General features: G+C 48.0%; 1 protein-coding gene across 2 annotated transcripts in view; it reads right to left on the bottom strand.

Annotated features, from left to right (window-relative positions):
- LOC148443067 (uncharacterized) overlaps positions 1 to 22,891 on the bottom strand; it is a 55,334-nt gene that overhangs the window by 30,883 nt on the left and 1,560 nt on the right. For both annotated transcript variants that reach the window (XM_088463272.1, XM_088463273.1), the window contains exons 2-4: positions 11,857 to 12,048; positions 9,971 to 10,049; positions 9,754 to 9,851 (exon numbers count right to left, since the gene is read on the bottom strand). In XM_088463272.1, coding sequence (XP_088319398.1) covers positions 9,754 to 9,851; positions 9,971 to 10,049; positions 11,857 to 12,048 — 369 coding nt within the window. The remainder of the gene's footprint in view (positions 1 to 9,753; positions 9,852 to 9,970; positions 10,050 to 11,856; positions 12,049 to 22,891) is intronic.

Genomic DNA, 22,891 nt, shown 5'->3' with positions numbered 1-22,891 from the left:
ATGATACGTGTACCATGTGTGTATATAAGGCATGTCCCTTACTGCCTCTATCCGGTAAGCAGCACTTACTGATGATACGTGTACTATGTGTGTATATAAGGCACGTCCCTTACTACCTCTATCCGGTAAGCAGCACTTACAGATGATACGTGTACTATGTGTGTATATAAGGCACGTCCCTTACAACCTCTATCCGGTAACCAGCACTGACTGATGATACGTGTACCATGTGTGTATATATAAGGCACGTCCCTTACTGCCTCTATCCGGTAAGCAGCACTTACTGATGATACGTGTACCATGTGTGTATATAAGTCTCTTACTGCGTCTATCCGGGAAGCAGCACTTACTGATGATACGTGTACCATGTGTGTATATAAGTCCCTTACTGCCTCTATCCGGTAAGCAGCACTTACTGATGATACGTGTACCATGTGTGTATATAAGTCTCTTACTGCCTCTATCCGGTAACCAGCACTGACTGATGATACGTGTACCATGTGTGTATATAAGGTACGTCCCTTACTGCCTCTATCCGGTAAGCAGCACTTACTGATGATACGTGTACCATGTGTGTATATAAGGCACGTCCCTTACTGCCTCTATCCGGTAAGCAGCACTGACTGATGATACGTGTACCATGTGTGTATATAAGGCACGTCCCTTACTGTCTCTATCCGGTAAGCAGCACTTACTGATGATACGTGTACCATGTGTGTATATAAGGCACGTCTCTTACTGTTTCTATCCGGTAAGCAGCACTTACTGATGATACGTGTAACATGTGTGTATATATAAGGCACGTCCCTTACTGTCTCTATCCGGTAAACAGCACTTACTGATGATACGTGTACCATGTGTGCATATAAGTCCCTTACTGCCTCTATCCGGTAAGCAGCACTTACTGATGATACGTGTACCATGTGTGTATATAAGGCACGTCTCTTACTGTTTATATCCGGTAAGCAGCACTTACTGATGATACGTGTACCATGTGTGTATATAAGGCACGTCCCCTACTGCCTCTATCCGGTAAGCAGCACTTACTGATGGTACGTGTACCATGTGTGTATATAAGGTACGTCCCTTACTGCCTCTATCCGGTAAGCAGCACTTACTGATGATACGTGTACCATGTGTGTATATAAGGCACGTCCCTTACTACCTCTATCCGGTAAGCAGCACTTACTGATGATACGTGTACCATGTGTGTATATAAGGCACGTCCCTTACTACCTCTATCCGGTAAGCAGCACTTACTGATGATACGTTTACCATGTGTGTATATAAGGCACGTCTCTTACTGTTTCTATCCGGTAAGCAGCACTTACTGATGATACGTGTACCATGTGTGTATATAAGGCACGTCTCTTACTGATTCTATCCGGTAAGCAGCACTTACTGATGATACGTGTACCATGTGTGTATATAAGTCTCTTACTGTCTCTATCCGGTAAGCAGCACTTACTGATGATACGTGTACCATGTGTGTATATAAGGCACGTCTCTTACTGTTTCTATCCGGTAAGCAGCACTTACTGATGATACGTGTACCATGTGTGTATATAAGTCTCTTACTGTCTCTATCCGGTAAGCAGCACTTACTGATGATACATGTACCATGTGTGTATATATAAGGCACGTCCCTTACTGCCTCTATCCGGTAAGCAGCACTTACTGATGATACGTGTACCATGTGTGTATATAAGTCTCTTACTGCCTCTATCCGGGAAGCAGCACTTACTGATGATACGTGTACCATGTGTGTATATAAGTCCCTTACTGCCTCTATCCGGTAAGCAGCACTTACTGATGATACGTGTACCATGTGTGTATATAAGTCTCTTACTGCCTCTATCTGGTAACCAGCACTGACTGATGATACGTGTACCATGTGTGTATATAAGGTACGTCCCTTACTGCGTCTATCCGGTAAGCAGCACTGACTGATGATACGTGTACCATGTGTGTATATAAGGTACGTCCCTTACTGCCTCTATCCGGTAAGCAGCACTTACTGATGATACGTGTACCATGTGTGTATATAAGGCACGTCCCTTACTGCCTCTATCCGGTAAGCAGCACTGACTGATGATACGTGTACCATGTGTGTATATAAGGTACGTCCCTTACTGTCTCTATCCGGTAAGCAGCACTTACTGATGATACGTGTACCATGTGTGTATATAAGGCATGTCCCTTACTGCCTCTATCCGGTAAGCAGCACTTACTGATGATACGTGTACCATGTGTGTATATATAAGGCACGTTCCTTACTGCCTCTATCCGGTAAGCAGCACTTACTGATGATACGTGTACCATGTGTGTATATATAATGCACGTCCCTTACTGTCTCTATCCGGTAAGCAGCACTTACTGATGATACGTGTACCATGTGTGTATATAAGTCCCATACTGCCTCTATCCGGTAAGTAGCACTTACTGATGATACGTGTACCATGTGTGTATATAAGGCACGTCTCTTACTGTTTCTATCCGGTAAGCAGCACTTACTGATGATACGTGTACCATGTGTGTATATATAAGGCACGTCCCTTACTGTCTCTATCCGGTAAACAGCACTTACTGATGATACGTGTACCATGTGTGCATATAAGTCCCTTACTGCCTCTATCCGGTAAGCAGCACTTACTGATGATACGTGTACCATGTGTGTATATAAGGCACGTCTCTTACTGTTTCTATCCGGTAAGTAGCACTTACTGATGATACGTGTACCATGTGTGTATATAAGGCACGTCCCTTACTGCCTCTATCCGGTAAGCAGCACTTACTGATGGTACGTGTACCATGTGTGTATATAAGGCACGTCCCTTACTACCTCTATACGGTAAGCAGCACTTACTGATGATACGTGTACCATGTGTGTATATAAGGCACGTCCCTTACTACCTCTATCCGGTAAGCAGCACTTACTGATGATACGTGTACCATGTGTGTATATAAGGCACGTCCCTTACTACCTCTATCCGGTAAGCAGCACTTACTGATGATACGTTTACCATGTGTGTATATAAGGCACGTCTCTTACTGTTTCTATCCGGTAAGCAGCACTTACTGATGATACGTGTACCATGTGTGTATATAAGGCACGTCTCTTACTGATTCTATCCGGTAAGCAGCACTTACTGATGATACGTGTACCATGTGTGTATATAAGTCTCTTACTGTCTCTATCCGGTAAGCAGCACTTACTGATGATACGTGTACCATGTGTGTATATAAGGCACGTCTCTTACTGTTTCTATCCGGTAAGCAGCACTTACTGATGATACGTGTACCATGTGTGTATATAAGTCTCTTACTGTCTCTATCCGGTAAGCAGCACTTACTGATGATACATGTACCATGTGTGTATATAAGGCACGTCCCTTACTGCCTCTATCCGGTAAGCAGCACTTACTGATGATACGTGTACCATGTGTGTATATAAGGCACGTCTCTTACTGTTTCTATCCGGTAAGCAGCACTTACTGATGATACGTGTACCATGTGTGTATATAAGTCTCTTACTGTCTCTATCCGGTAAGCAGCACTTACTGATGATACGTGTACCATGTGTGTATATAAGGTACGTCCCTTACTGCCTCTATCCGGTAAGCAGCACTTACTGATGATACGTGTACCATGTGTGTATATAAGTCTCTTACTGCCTCTATCCGGGAAGCAGCACTTACTGATGATACGTGTACCATGTGTGTATATAAGTCCCTTACTGCCTCTATCCGGTAAGCAGCACTTACTGATGATACGTGTACCATGTGTGTATATAAGTCTCTTACTGCCTCTATCTGGTAACCAGCACTGACTGATGATACGTGTACCATGTGTGTATATAAGGTACGTCCCTTACTGCCTCTATCCGGTAAGCAGCACTGACTGATGATACGTGTACCATGTGTGTATATAAGGTACGTCCCTTACTGCCTCTATCCGGTAAGCAGCACTTACTGATGATACGTGTACCATGTGTGTATATAAGGCACGTCCCTTACTGCCTCTATCCGGTAAGCAGCACTGACTGATGATACGTGTACCATGTGTGTATATAAGGTACGTCCCTTACTGTCTCTATCCGGTAAGCAGCACTTACTGATGATACGTGTACCATGTGTGTATATAAGGCATGTCCCTTACTGCCTCTATCCGGTAAGCAGCACTTACTGATGATACGTGTACCATGTGTGTATATATAAGGCACGTTCCTTACTGCCTCTATCCGGTAAGCAGCACTTACTGATGATACGTGTACCATGTGTGTATATATAATGCACGTCCCTTACTGTCTCTATCCGGTAAGCAGCACTTACTGATGATACGTGTACCATGTGTGTATATAAGTCCCATACTGCCTCTATCCGGTAAGTACCACTTACTGATGATACGTGTACCATGTGTGTATATATAAGGCACGTCCCTTACTGTCTCTATCCGGTAAACAGCACTTACTGATGATACGTGTACCATGTGTGCATATAAGTCCCTTACTGCCTCTATCCGGTAAGCAGCACTTACTGATGATACGTGTACCATGTGTGTATATAAGGCACGTCTCTTACTGTTTCTATCCGGTAAGTAGCACTTACTGATGATACGTGTACCATGTGTGTATATAAGGCACGTCCCTTACTGCCTCTATCCGGTAAGCAGCACTTACTGATGGTACGTGTACCATGTGTGTATATAAGGCACGTCCCTTACTACCTCTATCCGGTAAGCAGCACTTACTGATGATACGTGTACCATGTGTGTATATAAGGCACGTCCCTTACTACCTCTATCCGGTAAGCAGCACTTACTGATGATACGTGTACCATGTGTGTATATAAGGCACGTCCCTTACTACCTCTATCCGGTAAGCAGCACTTACTGATGATACGTTTACCATGTGTGTATATAAGGCACGTCTCTTACTGTTTCTATCCGGTAAGCAGCACTTACTGATGATACGTGTACCATGTGTGTATATAAGGCACGTCTCTTACTGATTCTATCCGGTAAGCAGCACTTACTGATGATACGTGTACCATGTGTGTATATAAGTCTCTTACTGTCTCTATCCGGTAAGCAGCACTTACTGATGATACGTGTACCATGTGTGTATATAAGGCACGTCTCTTACTGTTTCTATCCGGTAAGCAGCACTTACTGATGATACGTGTACCATGTGTGTATATAAGTCTCTTACTGTCTCTATCCGGTAAGCAGCACTTACTGATGATACATGTACCATGTGTGTATATAAGGCACGTCCCTTACTGCCTCTATCCGGTAAGCAGCACTTACTGATGATACGTGTACCATGTGTGTATATAAGGCACGTCTCTTACTGTTTCTATCCGGTAAGCAGCACTTACTGATGATACGTGTACCATGTGTGTATATAAGTCTCTTACTGTCTCTATCCGGTAAGCAGCACTTACTGATGATACGTGTACCATGTGTGTATATAAGGTACGTCCCTTACTGCCTCTATCCGGTAAGCAGCACTTACTGATGATACGTGTACTATGTGTGTATATAAGGCACGTCCCTTACTACCTCTATCCGGTAACCAGCACTTACTGATGATACGTGTACCATGTGTGTATATAAGGTACGTCCCTTACTGCCTCTATCCGGTAAGCAGCACTTACTGATGATACGTGTACCATGTGTGTATATAAGGTACGTCCCTTACTGCCTCTATCCGGTAAGCAGCACTTACTGATGATACGTGTACCATGTGTGTATATAAGGCACGTCTCTTACTGTTTCTATCCGGTAAGCAGCACTTACTGATGATACGTGTACCATGTGTGTATATATAAGGCACGTCCCTTACTGCCTCTATCCGGTAAGCAGCACTTACTGATGATACGTGTACCATGTGTGTATATAAGTCTCTTACTGCCACTATCCGGTAAGCAGCACTTACTGATGATACGTGTACCATGTGTGTATATAAGGTATGTCCCTTACTGCCTCTATCCGGTAAGCAGCACTGACTGATGATACGTGTACCATGTGTGTATATAAGGTACATCCCTTACTGCCTCTATCCGGTAAGCAGCACTTACTGATGATACGTGTACCATGTGTGTATATAAGGTACGTCCCTTACTGCCTCTATCCGGTAAGCAGCACTTACTGATGATACGTGTACCATGTGTGTATATAAGTCCCTTACTGCCTCTATCCGGTAAGCAGCACTTACTGATGATACGTGTACCATGTGTGTATATAAGGCACGTCTCTTACTGTTTCTATCCGGTAAGCAGCACTTACTGATGATACGTGTACCATGTGTGTATATAAGGCACGTCCCTTACTGCCTCTATCCGGTAAGCAGCACTTACTGATGATACGTGTACCATGTGTGTATATAGGGCATGTCCCTTACTGCCTCTATCCGGTAAGCAGCACTTACTGATGATACGTGTACCATGTGTGTATATAAGGCACGTCCCTTACTGCCTCTATCCGGTAAGCAGCACTTACTGATGATACGTGTACCATGTGTGTATATAAGGCACGTCCCTTACTGCCTCTATCCGGTAAGCAGCACTTACTGATGATACGTGTACCATGTGTGTATATAAGGTACGTCCCTTACTGCCTCTATCCGGTAAGCAGCACTGACTGATGATACGTGTACCATGTGTGTATATATAAGGCACGTCCCTTACTGCCTCTATCCGGTAAGCAGCACTTACTGATGATACGTGTACCATGTGTGTATATAAGGCATGTCCCTTACTGCCTCTATCCGGTAATCAGCACTTACTGATGATACGTGTACTATGTGTGTATATATAAGGCACGTCCCTTACTGTCTCTATCCGGTAAGCAGCACTTACTGATGATACGTGTACCATGTGTGTATATAAGTCCCTTACTGCCTCTATCCGGTAAGCAGCACTTACTGATGATACCTGTACCATGTGTGTATATAAGGCACGTCTCTTACTGTTTCTATCCGGTAAGCAGCACTTACTGATGATACGTGTACCATGTGTGTATATAAGGCACGTCCCTTACTGCCTCTATCCGGTAAGCAGCACTTACTGATGATATGTGTACCATGTGTGTATATAAGGCACGTCCCTTACTGCCTCTATCCGGTAAGCAGCACTTACTGATGATACGTGTACCATGTGTGTATATAAGGCACGTCCCTTACTACCTCTATCCGGTAAGCAGCACTTACTGATGATACGTGTACCATGTGTATATATAAGGCACGTCCCTTACTGCCTCTATCCGGTAAGCAGCACTTACTGATGATACGTGTACCATGTGTGTATATAAGGCACGTCCTTTACTGCCTCTATCCGGTAAGCATACGTGTACCATGTGTGTATATAAGGCATGTCCCTTACTGCCTCTATCCGGTAAGCAGCACTTACTGATGATACGTGTACCATGTGTGTATATAAGTCTCTTACTGCCTCTATCCGGTAAGCAGCACTTACTGATGATACGTGTACCATGTGTGTATATAAGGTACGTCCCTTACTGCCTCTATCCGGTAAGCAGCACTGACTGATGATACGTGTACCATGTGTGTATATAAGGTACGTCCCTTTCTGCCTCTATCCGGTAAGCAGCACTGACTGATGATAAGTGTACCATGTGTGTATATAAGGCATGTCCCTTACTGCCTCTATCCGGTAAGCAGCACTTACTGATGATACGTGTACCATGTGTGTATATATAAGGCACGTCCCTTACTGCCTCTATCCGGTAAGCAGCACTTACTGATGATACGTGTACCATGTGTGTATATAAGTCTCTTACTGCCTCTATCCGGTAAGCAGCACTTACTGATGATACGTGTACCATGTGTGTATATAAGGTATGTCCCTTACTGCCTCTATCCGGTAAGCAGCACTGACTGATGATACGTGTACCATGTGTGTATATAAGTCTCTTACTGCCTCTATCCGGTAAGCAGCACTGACTGATGATACGTGTACCATGTGTGTATATAAGGTACGTCCCTTACTGCCTCTATCCGGTAAGCAGCACTTACTGATGATACGTGTACCATGTGTGTATATAAGGTACGTCCCTTACTGCCGCTATCCGGTAAGCAGCACTGACTGATGATACGTGTACCATGTGTGTATATAAGGCATGTCCCTTACTGCCTGTATCCGGTAACCAGCACTTACTGATGATACGTGTACTATGTGTGTATATATAAGGCACGTCCCTTACTGCCTCTATCCGGTAAGCAGCACTTACTGATAATACGTGTACCATGTGTATATATAAGGCACGTCCCTTACTGCCTCTATCCGGTAAGCAGCACTTACTGATGATACGTGTACCATGTGTGTATATATAAGGCACGTCTCTTACTACCTCTATCCGGTAAGCAGCACTTACTGATGATACGTGTACCATGTGTGTATATATAAGGCACGTCTCTTACTACCTCTATCCGGTAAGCAGCACTTACTGATGACACGTGTACCATTTGTGTATATAAGGCACGTCCCTTACTGCCTCTATCCGGTAAGCAGCACTTACTGATGATACGTGTACCATGTGTGTATATAAGGCACGTCCCTTACTGCCTCTATCCGGTAAGCAGCACTTACTGATGACACGTGTACCATGTGTGTATATATAAGGCACGTCCCTTACTACCTCTATCCGGTAACCAGCACTTACTGATGATACGTGTACCATGTGTGTATATATAAGGCACGTCCCTTACTGCCTCTATCCTGTAAGAAGTGAAGGATATTTGGAATGACAACTTTAGCTGGATCTATCTTAGCCTGACACTATGCAATAAATACCTCTCAGACTCTGTAATATACATTAGAAGAAAATTTTGTCATTGCTCTGTAAAAGTGTATTGATTACGGACACTGAAAGTTCTTTATCGCTGATTAATTTCTGCTTTTTTTTCTATGCCACCAAATTTAGCTCTTAACATTTGGTACAAATACTGGACCCTGAAGAAATAGGTGAGGCCATGATTCCTCCTGAATGATCGCCCAAGGCACTGGGGAACCACAGGCATCGCGGCCAGAAAGTTAGAACTGCCATCACGTCTAGGCTAGATGAAAACTCCATGGCTCTGTTACAGCCGGGAACCATGAGAGAGGTAAGCCTATGTTACAGCCGGGAACCACGAGAGAGGTAAGCCTATGTTACAGCCGGGAACCATGAGAGAGGTAAGCCTATGTTACAGCCGGGAACCATGAGAGAGGTAAGCCTATGTTACACCCGGCAACCATGAGAGAGGTAAGCCTCTATTACAGCCAGGAACCATAAGAGAGGTAAGCCTCTGTTACAGCCAGGAACCATGAGAGAGGTAAGCCTCTGTTACAGCCAGGAACCATGAGAGAGGTAAGCCTATGTTACAGCCAGGAACCATGAGAGAGGTAAGCCTCTGTTACAGCCGGGAACAATGAGAGAGGTAAGCCTCTATTACAGCCAGGAACCATGAGAGAGGTAAGCTTCTGTTACAGCTGGGCACGATGAGAGACGTAAGTCTCTGTTACAGCTGGGCATGATGAGAGAGGTAAGCCTGTTACAGCCAGGAACCGTGAGAGAGGTAAGCCTCTGCTATAGAAACCAGACACACTACTAGCTGACCTAGACAGTAAAGGATACAGGTGACGTGGGGAAGCCTCATTACAGACATAACCCTTTGATGGGACCGCCATTGAAAACGGATATAGTAAGTCACTTCATATTTTACCATTTGGTGAGACCCTAAATCCCATCTACCTGATGATCCTGTGGGGTCCTGTGTTTCTCCTCTGTACAGTGCTGGGAATAAAGAGAACGAGGAAATCTCTCTGGGGTATTTCTGTTACTGGCTCCATCTGTAGGAGACACACAGTGACTGAGTACATTGTATATATGTGATTATCAGGTGATGTGTGTATATAGGCGGCCCACATACCTGCTCTCCCCATTACAATAAATGACAGTCTTCTCTTACCCAGTGATGTGAGGGGCCGGTGATTCTCTATCATCACGTCCTTGTACAGACCCCTGTGTTCCGCTATATACTCCCCCTCCTGCATGGAGACATAGACAGTGACATCCTGACACCTTATAGGAACCTGACACACACAATGATACAGTCATCAATGATCGCGGTGAGTGGAAAAAATTGTGGGTCCCAGGGACCCCTCACTTTAAAAAATTGGGGTCCTACACCACTTTTTCTGGGTCCCGTTACATATTATGGGAGTTGAGGGCAGGCACCAGTTGGGACTGTGCTGGGGGGTATATAGCAGTTGGGGTAGAGGGGGTTGGGGTAGAGCTGAGGGTAAAGGCAGGGAGAAGTTGGGGTAGAGCTGCAGCTATAGGGGAGTAAGGGCAGGCAGGGCTGGGGGTAGGGAGGGGTAAGTGCAGAAAGTTGATGCGACAGTGCTGGGGGGCATGGAGGGTACTAGGGGCAGGTTGTGTGAGGGGCAATGGTAGATAGCAGCTGGCGCAATACTTGGGGGGTACAGTGGGGGTTAGTGGCAAGCAGTACTTGGAGTAGGGAGGGGGTGATGGTAGATAGCAGCTGGCGCAGTACTTGGGGGGTACAGTGGGGGTTAGTGGCAAGCAGTACTTGGAGTAGGGAGGGGGAGAGGGTAGATAGCAGCAGGGGCAGTATGGGAGGCATATAGGGGAAAAGAGTTGTTAGCAGCTAGGGCAGTACTGGGTCAAGGAAGAGGTTAGGGGCAAGCAATACTGGGTGTAGGGAGTGGTAAGGGTAGATAACTAGGGCAGTACTGGGGGGCAAGGAGGGTGTTAAGGGCAGGCAATAGTTAGGATAGCAGCTGGGGCAGAACTGAGGGTACGGAGGGGGTAAAGATAGACAGCACATGGGGTAGTGTTTACCTCATTGCTTTTGCTGGGAGCCCCCGGCCGGGTCACTATTGCAGCTTCCTCCTGTCCCATGCAGTGTCCACCTTCCCTGCCTCCTGTGTGCAGAGCGCTCAGCTGGCTGAAGGAGAGCAGGCTGCCGGAGGGTCCCGGCACCACCGACAATTCTGCTGCCCGATGGACGCCGCGCATTAAGGCTGGGGGGAAGACACCGCGCACACAGGCTGGGGGGAGACACCGCGCGCCCATTGGCTGGGGGAGACGCCGCGCATCCATTGGCTGGGGAAGACGCCACGCGTCCATTGGCTGGAAGAGACGCTGCAGCGCAGCCATTGGCTGGTGGAGATGCTGCAGCGCAGCCATTGGCTGGGGGAGGCGTCGCAGTGCAGCCATTGGCTACAGCAGCACAAACAGAGCCAGCGGGTCCTACAGGACCCGATCAGTTTTTAAATCTGGGTCCCCAGCTTGCTGTAGCGCGTATTTTGCGAACCCTGGTCATCACCCAGACACCTCCCCTGGTGTTACTGTATAATTTCCCAATCCCAGCAGTCACCTCTCCAGTCATCACCCAGACATATCCCCCGGTGTTACTGTATAATGTCCCATTCCCAGCAGTCACCTCTCCAGTCATCACCCAGACACATCCCCCGGTTTTACTGTATAATGTCCCATTCCCAGCAGTCACCTCTCCAGACACATCCCCCTGGTGTTATTGTATAATGTCCCATTCCCAGCAGTCACCTCTCCAGTCAGCACCCAGACACGTCCCCTGGTGTTACTGTATAATGTCCCATTCCCAGCAGTCACCTCTCCAGTCATCACCCAGACACATCCCCTGGTGTTACTGTATAATGTCCCATTCCCAGCAGTCACCTCTCCAGTCATCACCCAGACACATCCCCTGGTGTTACTGTATAATGTCCCATTCCCAGTAGTCACCTCTCCAGTCATCACCCAGACACATCCCCTGGTGTTAATGTATAATGTCCCATTCCCAGCAGTCACCTCTCCAGTCAGCAGCTGAATGATCTTGTTTGTGAGGTCCAGGATCTTCTGGTCATTGTGTCTTTCATGTATAAGTGAGTGAGGTGGAGGCACCGTGATGGGGCTCTGGGTCCTGCTCAGTCCTCCTGACACACGGGGATGGCTGCTGGGTATTTCACACTCACCGGATGTCTTTTTCACTACTGTGTAACCCTGTGTATTGGGGGAGACATCAATGAAAAGGTCAATTAAACGCCACCTATATGGGGGTGTTTATTCAGATATTCGCTTTGCATAATATATAAGAAGACTCTAATTTACAGAAATAAATCTTGTAACAATCTCCTATATAAAAATGTACAGTATATAGTATCTCCTGCAGCTTTGACATCTATTTGTCAGCGAACCAGAAAAACAAAGAGTTAGCGCTAATCCAAGATTACTCTAAAGATTATTTAATTGTAGCATATTATCGAGTCAAATATGTAATAAAGAAAAATTGCATATATTTATTATTAATAATAAATATATGCAATAATAAAAATATATATAAAAGTGTCACAATAGCAAATACGTCATAAGGAGCAAATGCCTATAAGAAACATATGCGTACAGATACTATTCTGGTGAGTACACACAAAAGCTGCAGATGAATACAATATTGTGTGCTCTCCCTCCTTGATTTAGTGTATAGCAATTATAGAGAGGAAGCAATACTTTTGCTAATTCAAGAGTAAATGTATCTATCTAAAAAAATAGCAAGTCCAAAATAATGTAAAGTGTTACTTTGTATAATGACAATAGTCACAGAATTCCATAGACTGCAACTGGTTGACTTTCCATATTGTAAACTGACACAGTGTTCATGGTAGTCACAGCTGCAAATCCCACCCTTTCTCCATCTATATTACAATTATATTTTTATAGGTTCATATTTTTGATGGGATATGCAGCGCCGGAGTATAAAAATTTTTTAAAATATCTTTTTGTCAGTGACAGAAAGTAAACAACAAACTGTGAGCAATGTAATAATTCAGAACTGCTGCAAGGACTGTGGGACTGATACTGTATCTGAGACCGGCTCCCTGCTGCTCGGTTATTACTATAGATATAAGTGATGTCACTGTGACACTCCCAGATCCCCTCACTTCCCCAGTCATGTCTCTGTATTATTACTATAGATATAAGTGATGTCACTGTGACTCTCCCAGATCCCCTCACCTCCCCAGTCATGTCCCTGTATTATTACTATAGATATAAGTGATGTCACTGTGACACTCCCAGATCCCCTCACCTCCCCAGTCATGTCCCTGTATTATTACTATAGATATGTGATGTCACTGTGACACTCCCAGACCCCCTCACCTCCCCAGTCATGTCCCTGTATTATTACTATAGATATAAGTGATGTCACTGTGACTCTCCCAGATCCCCTCACCTCCCCAGTCATGTCCCTGTATTATTACTATAGATATAAGTGATGTCACTGTGACACTCCCAAATCCTCTCACCTCCCCAGTCATGTCCCTGTATTATTACTATAGATATAAGTGATGTCACTGTGACACTCCCAGATCCCCTCACCTCCCCAGTCATGTCCCTGTATTATTACTATAGATATAAGTGATGTCACTGTGACACTCCCAGATCCCCTCACCTCCCCAGTCATGTCCCTGTATTATTACTATAGATTTAAGTGATGTCACTGTGACACTCCCAGATCCCCTCACCTCCCCAGTCATGTCCCTGTATTATTACTATAGATATAAGTGATGTCACTGTGACACTCCCAGATCCCCTCACCTCCCCAGTCATGTCCCTGTATTATTACTATAGATATAAGTGATGTCACTGTGACACTCCCAGATCCCCTCACCTCCCCAGTCATGTCCCTGTATTATTACTATAGATATAAGTGATGTCACTGTGACACTCCCAGATCCCCTCAGCTCCCCAGTCATGTCCCTGTATTATTACTATAGATATAAGTGATGTCACTGTGACACTCCCAGATCCCCTCACCTCCCCAGTCATGTCCCTGTATTATTACTATAGATATAAGTGATGTCACTGTGACACTCCCAGATCCCCTCCCCAGTCATGTCCCTGTATTATTACTATAGATATAAGTGATGTCACTGTGACACTCCCAGATCCCCTCACCTCCCCAGTCATGTCCCTGTATTATTACTATAGATATAAGTGGTCACTGTGACACTCCCAGATCCTCTCACCTCCCCAGTCATGTCCCTGTATTATTACTATAGATATAAGTGATGTCACTGTGACACTCCCAGATCCTCTCACCTCCCCAGTCATGTCCCTGTATTATTACTATAGATATAAGTGGTGTCACTGTGACACTCCCAGATCCCCTCACCTCCCCAGTCAAGTCCATGTATTATTACTATAGATATAAGTGATGTCACTGTGACACTCCCACATCCCCTCACCTCCCCAGTCATGTCCCTGTATTATTACTATAGATATAAGTGATGTCACTGTGACACTCCCAGATCCCCTCACCTCCCCAGTCTTGTCCCTGTATTATTACTATAGATATAAGTGGTGTCACTGTGACACTCCCAGATCCCCTCACCTCCCCAGTCATGTCCCTGTATTATTACTATAGATATAAGTGATGTCACTGTGACACTCCCAGATCCTCTCACCTCCCCAGTCATGTCCCTGTATTATTACAATAGATATAAGTGATGTTACTGTGACACTCCCAGATCCCCTCACCTCCCCAGTCATGTCCCTGTATTATTACTATAGATATACGTGATGTCACTGTGACACTCCCAGATCCCCTCACCTCCCCAGTCATGTCCCTGTATTATTACTATAGATATAAGTGATGTCACTGTGACACTCCCAGATCCCCTCACCTCCCCAGGCATGTCCCTGTATTATTAGTGTAGATATAAGTGATGTCACTGTGACACTCCCAGATCCCCATACCTCCCCAGTCATGTCCCTGTATTATTACTGTAGATATAAGTGATGTCACTGTGACACTCCCAGATCCCCTCACCTCCCCAGTCTTGTCCCTGTATTATTACTATAGATAATATGAGATATGGTAAGAACTTACCCTTGTTATCTCTATTTCTACGAAGTCCATAGGGTTCCACAGGATACCTTGGGGTATAGGTGTGACGTCAGTCGCAGGGCACCAAAGAGTTAAGCTTTCAGCCTCCCAGGATGCACTAGGTCCCCCTCCTATACCCCGCCCCCGGGCCAAGGCACCTCAGTTAGTTACCAAGCCATAGGCCGGAGGAGGAGAAGGAAGAGAGAGAACAAAGATCTGGACACATACAAGAATCACATTCTCACCAGAGGGAGACGGAAAACCGGTGACCAGAGCAAAGCCCATCTGCAGCACAGGTGCGACAGGGCGGGAGTCCTGTGGAACCCTATGGACTTCGTAGAAATAGAGATAACAAGGGTAAGTTCTTACCATATCTCATATTTTCTACTTCAGGGTCCATAGGGTATCCACAGGATACCTTGGGGATGTCCCAAAGCAGTATCCTTTAAGGGTGGGGACGCTCCTGTGCAGAAAGGAGAATCCGCCGCCCGAAGGAAGCATCCTGAGAGGCGAAGGTGTCAAACCTGTAATACCTCACGAAGGTATGGACAGAAGACCACGTAGCAGCCTTGCAGATCTGAACTGCCGAGGCACCACGTCGAGCTGCCCACGAAGGACCCACAGACCTAGTGGAATGAGCCTTCAGAGAAGGAGGGACCGGTAGGCCTTCATGAAGATAAGCTTCAGAAATAGCCATACGGATCCAGGCTGCCAAAGTTTGCTTTGAAGCAGGCCAACCCTTTTTACAGAAGCCATAGAGGACAACAAAGCGTCCGACTTCCTAAACAAAGAAGTGCGGTCAACATAAGTCCTTAAGGCCCGCACAACATCCAAAGAGGCCTCACCCACGGAAAGACCCGGTGATTTAAAGGCCGGAACAACTATTTCCTCGTTAACATGAAACTGGGAAACAACTTTGGGAAGAAACTCGGGCCGAGTGCGGAGCACTGCCCTGTTCCCATGAAAAACCAAGAAAGGGGGTCTACAAGAAAGAGCCCCTAACTCAGAAACTCGTCTGGCTGAAGCAACGGCCAGAAGGAAAACAGTCTTAGCTGTTAGCCATTTAATATCCACTGAGCCCAGTGGTTCAAACGGCGGTCCTTGGAGAGCCCTCAGGACCACAGCCAAATCCCAAGGCGCCACAGGTGGAACAAAGGGCGGCTGAATACGGAGAACACCTTGCATAAAGGTGCGCACATCTGGGATTGTAGCAATCCTACGGTGAAACCAGACAGATAGGGCCGAAACCTGTACCTTCAAAGAAGCAAGGCGAAGCCCATGATCTAGTCCCACTTGCAGGAAGGCGAGAATCCGAGACAGACGAAACTCCCGCGGTGCATAACCTCTCGGTCGACACCACTGGAAGAACGTATGCCACACGCGATGGTATATCCTCGCGGAAGACGGTTTCCGAGCTCGTAACATGGTACGCACCACAGAGCTGGAAAACCCCCAGGACCTCAGCATGGCCGTCTCAACAGCCACGCCGCCAAAGACAGCCGAGTCAGGTCCGGGTGAAGACAAGGACCCTGAGACAGAAGGTCCGGTCGTAGCGGCAACAGCAGAGGACTGTCCACGGACAGACCCTGAAGGTCTGAGAACCAGTGCCGTCTGGGCCACGCGGGAGCTATCAACAGGAGCGTCCCTCCTTCCTGTTTGAATTTCCGGATTACCCGTGGAAGAAGGGAGACCGGAGGGAACAGGTATGCGAACCTGAACGTCCACCGGACGGACAGAGCATCCACCAGAGACGCCCCTTCGTCTCTTGTGCGAGACCCGTACACCGGCAACTTGTTGTTGTGCCGGGACGCCATGAGGTCGATTTCTGGAAGACCCCACCTGTCCACCAGTAGTTGAAAAACGTCCGGGTGCAGGGACCATTCCCCTGGATGAACGTCCTGGCGACTTAGAAAGTCTGCCTCCCAATTTAGCACTCCCGGGATGAAGACCGCTGATATGGCCGGAAGATTGCGCTCCGCCCAAACCAGGATCCGAGAGACCTCTACGAGAGCCGCCCGACTGCGAGTTCCTCCTTGCCTGTTTATGTAGGCCACGGTGGTAGCATTGTCCGACTGGACCTGCACCGGGTGACCCTGGAGAAACCGCTGTGCCTGCAGGAGAGCATTGAAGACCGCACGGAGTTCCAAGATATTTATTGGAAGCTCCGCTTCTGTCGGCGTCCACCTGCCCTGGAACAAGTGTGGACCCGAAACTGCTCCCCAGCCCCGAAGACTGGCGTCCGTTGTCAACAGGACCCAATTTGGAACCCAGAACGGACGTCCCTTGTTGAGGTGGGTCGTCTTTAACCACCACGCAAGGGACAGGCGAACCTCCGGGGTGAGCACAATCGTCTGGAACTTCAGAGACTGAGGCAGCCCGTTCCACTTGGACAGGATCAGGTGCTGCAGAGGTCTGGAGTGAAACTGGGCGTATTCCACCATGTCGAACACCGACACCATGGAGCCCAGTAACCTCATCGCAGAGTGTAAGGACACCCGGCGGCTGTGCAGACAACTGCGCACCCTTGACTGTAAAGCAGAGATCTTGTCCTCCGTCACGAAGATCCTTTGCTGTCCCGAGTCCAATAAGGCTCCAAGATGCAGAATCCTCCGAGACGGGATTAGAGTGGACTTCTGCCAGTTGATTAGCCAGCCGTGCCGTTGCAGCAGTGCAATGGTCAGGTCCAAGTGGTGTAACAGGAGCTCTGGAGATCCTGCCACCAATAACAGGTCGTCCAAGTACGGCAACATGCGGACTCCTTGCAGCCGCAGAGAAGCCGCCATGACCGCCATAGCGTCCTGTATGTCCAATGACACCATGTAGTCCCCAGGTTCCAGCGCCAGAATGATGGACCGTAGGGTCTCCATCCGAAACTTCGGGACCCGCAAAGACTTGTTGAGTGCTTTGAGGTTGAGAATCGGACGATATGACCCATTGGGTTTCTGTACCAAAAATAGATTTGAATAGAAACCCTGGCCCCTCTGGGAGAATGGAACAGGCACTATAACTCCAGCCTGGAGCATAGTGTGCAATACCTTCCGCAGCTCCGTAGCCTTGTTCCGGTCTGATGGTAGACCCGTGGTGAAGAATCGAGCCGGGGGTCTGTGCCGGAAGGAGAGGGCGTACCCGTGAGAGACCACCTCCAGAACCCAAGTGTCTGTCGTAGTGAACAACCAACACCGGGAGAACTGCAGCAGGCGGCCTCCCACCCTGGGATCCCCCAAGGGGAGACCCGGACCGTCAGGCCGCAGGCTTGTCATCTGGCTTGGGGGCCGGACGTCTGGTACTCCATGCCTGTTTCCGGGGCTTGACCGATTTCTTAGGGCCAGCCTGTCGAGGAAACGACTGTGGTTTGGGCCTGCCCTGGGCCCTAGATGACCGAAAGGACGATGGTCCAGAACCAGAAGGAGCAGCGGCCGACGGGAGACAAGCAGATTTGGCTGCCGCCAGCGTGGCCACAATCTTATCCAGATCCGGACCGAAGAGAACTTCTCCGGTAAACGGCAACGCTTCCAGACCTTTCTTGGATCTGCGTCCGCCTTCCAGGATCGCAGCCACAAGGTGCGACGAGCAGCTACCGCTGCTGAAGAAATTCTAGACACCAGAGTACTAATGTCTAGAGCTGCCTCGTTGATGTAGGTGGCCGAATCACGGAGATTGCCAATCAACTCCGCCTGTTCGGCCGGACAGTCGGATTCAAAAGAAGCCTCTAATGAATCTGCCCAGCGCTCCATCGCTCTGGCAACCCAGCAAATGGCCATAGCCGGCCGTGCTGCCCCCCCTGCAAGGGAATAAGCGGACTTCAGGCAGATTTCTACCTTGCGGTCCGTAGCATCCTTAAGGGAGGACATGGATGGCATCGGCAATGTGGCACTACGGACAAGACGGGTCACGTGAGAATCCACCTGTGGAGGGGATTCACACTTAGCAAAATAATTATCCGCGAACGGATAAGCCACCGCCAGGCGTCTCTGCGGCTGGTATCTTTTGCCAGGTTGTTTCCACGCCTCCTCTAAATGGTCCACCAACTGACCCGAAAGAGGAAAGACTGTGGCATCGCCCTTCACATCTTTGAAAAAGGCATACTTAGATTTAGCCGCTGGGGGAACTTCGTCCTCAATCACTAAGGCTGTGCGGACCGCCCGAATAAGTCCAGGAATATATACTTTGGACTTAGCATCAGCGTCCTTAGTATGGAGAGGTTCCTGATCGTAAGGATCCAGAATCTCCCCATCATCAGACGTCCCTTCGTCATCCTCATAAGGAGCGGACAGAGACGCCACCGGCCTTTTATGAGGCCGCATCACAGACTCCCCTTGCAACACATCCGACAAGTGCTGTACAGAACTCGTCAGGGAGTTAACCCACGCTGGCTCCTGAGAACCCGGGAGCGGGGAAATAGGGAGACTGTGGGGTACCACCAATTGTCGTGGGAACCCCTGCATGGGTGACGACACCACAGACTGCTGGGACAAACCCATCGGAGTAAACGCGGGCTGCGGAGCTAACTGGCCCACTAAAGCTGTTAACGCCTGAGCGAAACAAGCCCAGGGCGGCTCCTGTACCGGTGCTGTAACCGTAATAGGCCGCGCCATGGACAAACACTGCCGGCAAAGGCCCTCCGCGCTACCCTCCCCCTCCGCTAACGGTACTTTGCACGTGGTACACTGTAGCCGGAGGGGAAAATCACTTTCAGACATGATGGCACCACGTATGTGACCTCTCTCACCAATTAAGTATTAAATAGGCGAGAGACCACCCTGCAGCACCGCACCGCAAGGGCTTTAGCAGAAAGAACAGGGACAGTAATAAAGCTGACAGTTTAGAGAAGAAAAGTTACAGGCAGCGCTAGCACAGTCACATACAATGCAGAGAAATAACAATTCCTGCACTAACAGCGCTGATCACTCAACTACACAGACACAGGGCCTGGTAGGACACAGCGCTGCATACACAGACCTGAGCCACAGCGGAGGAGAGGTATGCGGGGGGACCCAGACCACGATGCTTCCTTCCAGACTTCCAGCAGCGTTCACCATGCGTTGCAGAGAAGATGGCCGCCGAGGAGCAGAGAGAAGCTGGCCTGGGGAAAGAGCGCTGACACAGGACCAGTCAGCACAGTGCAGAGAGGGCTGTGTGCAGCGGGGGAGGCGCCGGCTGTGAGACAGGGAAGGCGCGCTCCCCTGGCATGCATTTAACCCCTGGGACGCTGCAGCGCTACCGCTCTGCTGCGGTCCGCTGTCCCAGGGGGTAGTGGAAGCGCAGGTTGGTCGCCTGGCTCCACGCTGCAGCCAGTCCCCAGGGAGCCCCCTGCCTGGGGACTTAGGACCATGTGATCAGCGGGGACCCACCGCGGGACCCCGCTGCTTACCTCTGTCCCCCTTGAATCCGGCCATGGTCCGGAGCATCTGGGGTCACCGCTAGCTGTGACCCCAGACGCCCACCAGCATCCCCGGATCAGTACCGGCGTTCTGGTACCGGCGGGGTGTAGGGAAGACAGCATGGACGTCAGGACTGACTGTCCATGCTGTTCATCCAGATGTGCAGCCACAGCTGCATGAAGAAAAAGCTTCAGGGGCTCTTCTAGCCCCCACTCCAACAGGTGCACCCGACTCCGGCCGGACCAAACTAAACTGAGGTGCCTTGGCCCGGGGGCGGGGTATAGGAGGGGGACCTAGTGCATCCTGGGAGGCTGAAAGCTTAACTCTTTGGTGCCCTGCGACTGACGTCACACCTATACCCCAAGGTATCCTGTGGATACCCTATGGACCCTGAAGTAGAAATAAGTGATGTCACTGTGACACTCCCACATCCCCTCACCTCCCCAGTCTTGTCCCTGTATTATTACTATAGATATAAGTGGTGTCACTGTGACACTCCCAGACCCCCTCACCTTCCCCGTCATGTCCCTGTATTATTACTATAGATATAAGTGATGTCACTGTGACACTCCCAGATCCCCTCACCTCCCCAGTCATGTCCTGTATTATTACTATAGATATAAGTGATGTCACAGTGACACTCCCAGATCCCCTCACCTCCCCAATCATGTCCATGTATTATTACTATAGATATAAGTGATGTCACTGTGACACTCCCAGATCCCCTCACCTCCCCAGTCATGTCCCTGTATTATTACTATAGATATAAGTGATGTCACTGTGACACTCCCAGATCCCCTCACCTCCCCAGTCATGTCCCTGTATTATTACTATAGATATAAGTGATGTCACTGTGACACTCCCAGATCCCCTCACCTCCCCAGTCATGTCCCTGTATTATTACAATAGATATAAGTGATGTTACTGTGACACTCCCAGATCCCCTCACCTCCCCAGTCATGTCCCTGTATTATTACTATAGATATAAGTGATGTCACTGTGACACTCCCAGATCCCCTCACCTCCCCAGTCATGTCCCTGTATTATTACTATAGATATAAGTGATGTCACTGTGACACTCCCAGATCCTCTCACCTCCCCAGTCATGTCCCTGTATTATTACTATAGATATAAGTGATATCACTGTGACACTCCCAGATCCCCTCCCCAGTCATGTCCCTGTATTATTACTATAGATATAAGTGATGTCACTGTGACACTCCCAGATCCCCTCCCCAGTCATGTCCCTGTATTATTACTATAGATATAAGTGATGTCACTGTGACACTCCCAGATCCCCTCACCTCCCCAGTCATGTCCCTGTATTATTACTATAGATATAAGTGATGTCACTGTGACACTCCCAGATCCCCTCACCTCCCCAGTCATGTCCCTGTATTATTACTGTAGATATAAGTGGTCACTGTGACACTCCCAGACCCTCTCACCTCCCCAGTCATGTCCCTGTATTATTACTGTAGATATAAGTGATGTCACTGTGACACTCCCAGATCCTCTCACCTCCCCAGTCATGTCCCTGTATTATTACTGTAGATATAAGTGATGTCACTGTGACACTCCCAGATCCTCTCACCTCCCCAGTCATGTCCCTGTATTATTAGTGTAGATATAAGTGATGTCACTGTGACACTCCCAGATCCCCTCACCTCCCCAGTCATGTCCCTGTATTATTAGTGTAGATATAAGTGATGTCACTGTGACACTCCCACATCCCCTCACCTCCCCAGTCTTGTCCCTGTATTATTACTATAGATATAAGTGATGTCACTGTGACACTCCCACATCCCCTCACCTCCCCAGTCTTGTCCCTGTATTATTACTATAGATATAAGTGGTGTCACTGTGACACTCCCAGACCCCCTCACCTCCCCAGTCATGTCCTGTATTATTACTATAGATATAAGTGATGTTACAGTGACACTCCCAGATCCCCTCACCTCCCCAGTCATGTCCCTGTATTATTACTATAGATATAAGTGATGTCACTGTGACACTCCCAGATCCCCTCACCTCCCCAGTCATGTCCCTGTATTATTACTATAGATATAAGTGATGTCACTGTGACACTCCCAGATCCCCTCACCTCCCCAGTCATGTCCCTGTATTATTACTATAGATATAAGTGATGTCACTGTGACACTCCCAGATCCCCTCACCTCCCCAGTCATGTCCCTGTATTATTACTATAGATATAAGTGATGTCACTGTGACACTCCCAGATCCCCTCACCTCCCCAGTCATGTCCCTGTATTATTACTATAGATATAAGTGATGTCACTGTGACACTCCCAGATCCCCTCACCTCCCCAGTCATGTCCCTGTATTATTACTATAGATATAAGTGATGTCACTGTGACACTCCCAGATCCCCTCACCTCCCCAGTCATGTCCCTGTATTATTACTATAGATATAAGTGATGTCACTGTGACACTCCCAGATCCCCTCACCTCCCCAGTCATGTCCCTGTATTATTACTATAGATATAAGTGATGTCACTGTGACACTCCCAGATCCCCTCACCTCCCCAGTCATGTCCCTGTATTATTACTATAGATATAA

This window comes from Taudactylus pleione, unplaced genomic scaffold, assembly GCF_031769625.1.
Source record: "Taudactylus pleione unplaced genomic scaffold, aTauple2 ptg001337l, whole genome shotgun sequence".
In the NCBI taxonomy this organism is placed as follows: domain Eukaryota; kingdom Metazoa; phylum Chordata; class Amphibia; order Anura; family Myobatrachidae; genus Taudactylus; species Taudactylus pleione.
Note: the sequence above shows the minus strand (reverse complement) of the source record. Positions and strands in the feature narration are given on the sequence as shown.